Below are 2,407 nucleotides of genomic sequence, written 5' to 3'. Positions count from 1 at the left end.
AAAAAAGCCTCTGTTAATAATTAAAATATATAAATTAAAATATTAAATTTCATAACTAAACATCAGTTCAATAACAAATTAATAAAAAGTTATTTAAATAAAGAAAAAAAGTCATATCACTTATAATATATTTTAAAAAAACTAACAATATTTAATTAACTTTTATTACACAATTTTTTAAACCAAATAAATAAAAGAATAAGTGTAGTAAAATATATATTTTTAATAGTTAAGTTTGTTTACTATGAAGTATATTTGGTCTATGTTGATGTTCAGGATCTCAAAAGAACAGAGACGATGATGCTCAGATGAATGCGAATGTGACTTCAAAATATAGGAAAAGAAAAAATCAGAGAGAATGCATTACAGATAATATAAAAATGTTTTAGTTAAGAAAAGAAAATTCTCAATTAAAATATATTGGATTAACACATAATCTATGCAAAATGTTAATGATGATGATGATGACGACAACAACGATGATGATATTAAATCATTAATGAACAAAACATTTAAAAATTTTATTTATTTATTTCAAATCCAATCAACAATTACTTATTGTTTGAAAAAATTATAATAACTTAAATGTAATAACAAAAACACGTGTTTAGAATTGAAAATATATGTTTTATTTGTTCCATTACTGTTTTAACAAGATAGCTATAAAAGAAAACACTACAGCTACTAATGCAATAATGCATGAAGCAAGAAACTTAGAATTGCTTGGCTCTTCTAGGCATATACTACTTCTTTCAGATCCCATTTCTGAATGAATATCAACTGGTCTTTCACCGCGAAGAATCATTGAAACATCTGAAATATCTGGAGACTTCTCCATATATATTAAATCATTTTGTGATGGATTTATTCCTAATAAATCTAAAAATCGACTTATAGTTTCTTTTTGAGTTTCATCTTTAAAAGCATAATCACAATAATATACTCCATAAGCTTTTAAAAGAACCCTTATTGGTGACATTAAACTCCATTCATTTACTTGACATAAATTATTAATCTGTGCTTCTTCACAAAGTAACTCAATGCGAGACTGAAGACTTCGAATTATATCAACTTTTAAAGCTTTGACAGCTTCACCATAAGTTCCTTTTTGATGAATAAATGCTTTAGCAAAAATTGAACCAACAAATTTTATTTCTGTGTTTATTTGATCTGGAGAAAATAACACATTATTTGAAACATTTTTTTTAAAAAGCGTTATTTCAATATCTTTTTTAGTTGTCTTAGTTGTATTTTTGTTTTTTGTGTTCTCTGAAATTAATTGGTCATCTTTTACAATTTTGAAATTAATTGATGCGTAAGAATTCCAAATACTTTCAATTTCATCATGGCAAGCATATGTCATTTTCTGCTCAGTTTTCAGACTCTCTTTTACAGGTACATATGAGCTTATATTGACATCAACAAAACAACTAAAAGAATGCCATCTTGACAAAAATGACTGAAAACGAAATGTTGCTTGTTTAAAAGAACCTTGAACATCATTTATATCTATTGTGCGACATGATAACTTTCCAGTAAGAGTGCACATATGGACAAAATATCTCTCATTATGAGGAATGCTATTTCTTATCCACTTACTGTTTTCACTTTTTTTACGAACTGAATACAAACATTGTCGAAGCAATGCTTGATTTTTTAAAAGAATTTCTGGAGAACATGAATAATATACTCCAATTATCATTAAACCCCCTGTCAACATCCGAGTTACTTGACGTGCATGTTCAACAATCCATTTCACATCAATATTCTCATTGCTATTTAATTTAAAAGCTTCATTTTTTTGCTTTATTTTTTTATTGATTTTGGTATCTTCAGAGTCAGAACTTACGAGCTCTTCCTCGACTTCATCGTCAACTGGATTTGGACATTTTGCAAAATGAATAGCAAAATCTTTAGAATTTGCAGTAAATTGTCCAATTATCAAACCAACTTGAAGAGTTTTTGTTTTTATAAGATCGTTAATGAAGTTATTTAAGGAATCTTCAAAAATTAATAGCTGCACCATAATTTTATAAATGTTAATTATTAAAATTACTCAAAAATCCTTCAGATTCAACATTTAAATAATCGACTTTGGTTTTTCACGTATCGGATTTTAGAAGTACGAAAGAAAAACAAAGACGATACAATTATTATGTTCGCTATTACAAGGTGTCGTTAAAGTTAGATTAAGGATAAAACAGTGCCGGTGTCGTACAAATTTATTTCCCCCATAAATTTCCGAGTCGCACGCCGATTGCTTAAGAGCCAATGTCTGAGAAATGTAGGCAAAATAAGCAAATTTTGGAAGTGATGTCTTCAAATCGTATTCATTTTTAGATATTTTGTAAAATGCAATGAAAATGGGCCACTGGTAATTTTTTTTTCAAAAATTTTTATTAATTAC

General features: G+C 27.1%; 1 protein-coding gene across 1 annotated transcript; it reads right to left on the bottom strand.

The window, feature by feature from the left end:
- Positions 1-511: 511 nt before the first annotated feature.
- Positions 512-2,108, bottom strand: LOC100211367 (protein odr-4 homolog). Its single transcript, XM_065817003.1, has one exon. It carries the CDS (start codon positions 2,024-2,026, stop codon positions 641-643), a length of 1,386 nt encoding a protein of 461 aa, XP_065673075.1. The 5' UTR covers positions 2,027-2,108; the 3' UTR covers positions 512-640.
- Between the last annotated feature and the right edge of the window lie 299 nt (positions 2,109-2,407).

Source organism: Hydra vulgaris, chromosome 13, assembly GCF_038396675.1.
Source record: "Hydra vulgaris chromosome 13, alternate assembly HydraT2T_AEP".
In the NCBI taxonomy this organism is placed as follows: Eukaryota; Metazoa; Cnidaria; class Hydrozoa; order Anthoathecata; family Hydridae; genus Hydra; species Hydra vulgaris.
This window is presented reverse-complemented; position numbering and strand designations above follow the sequence as displayed.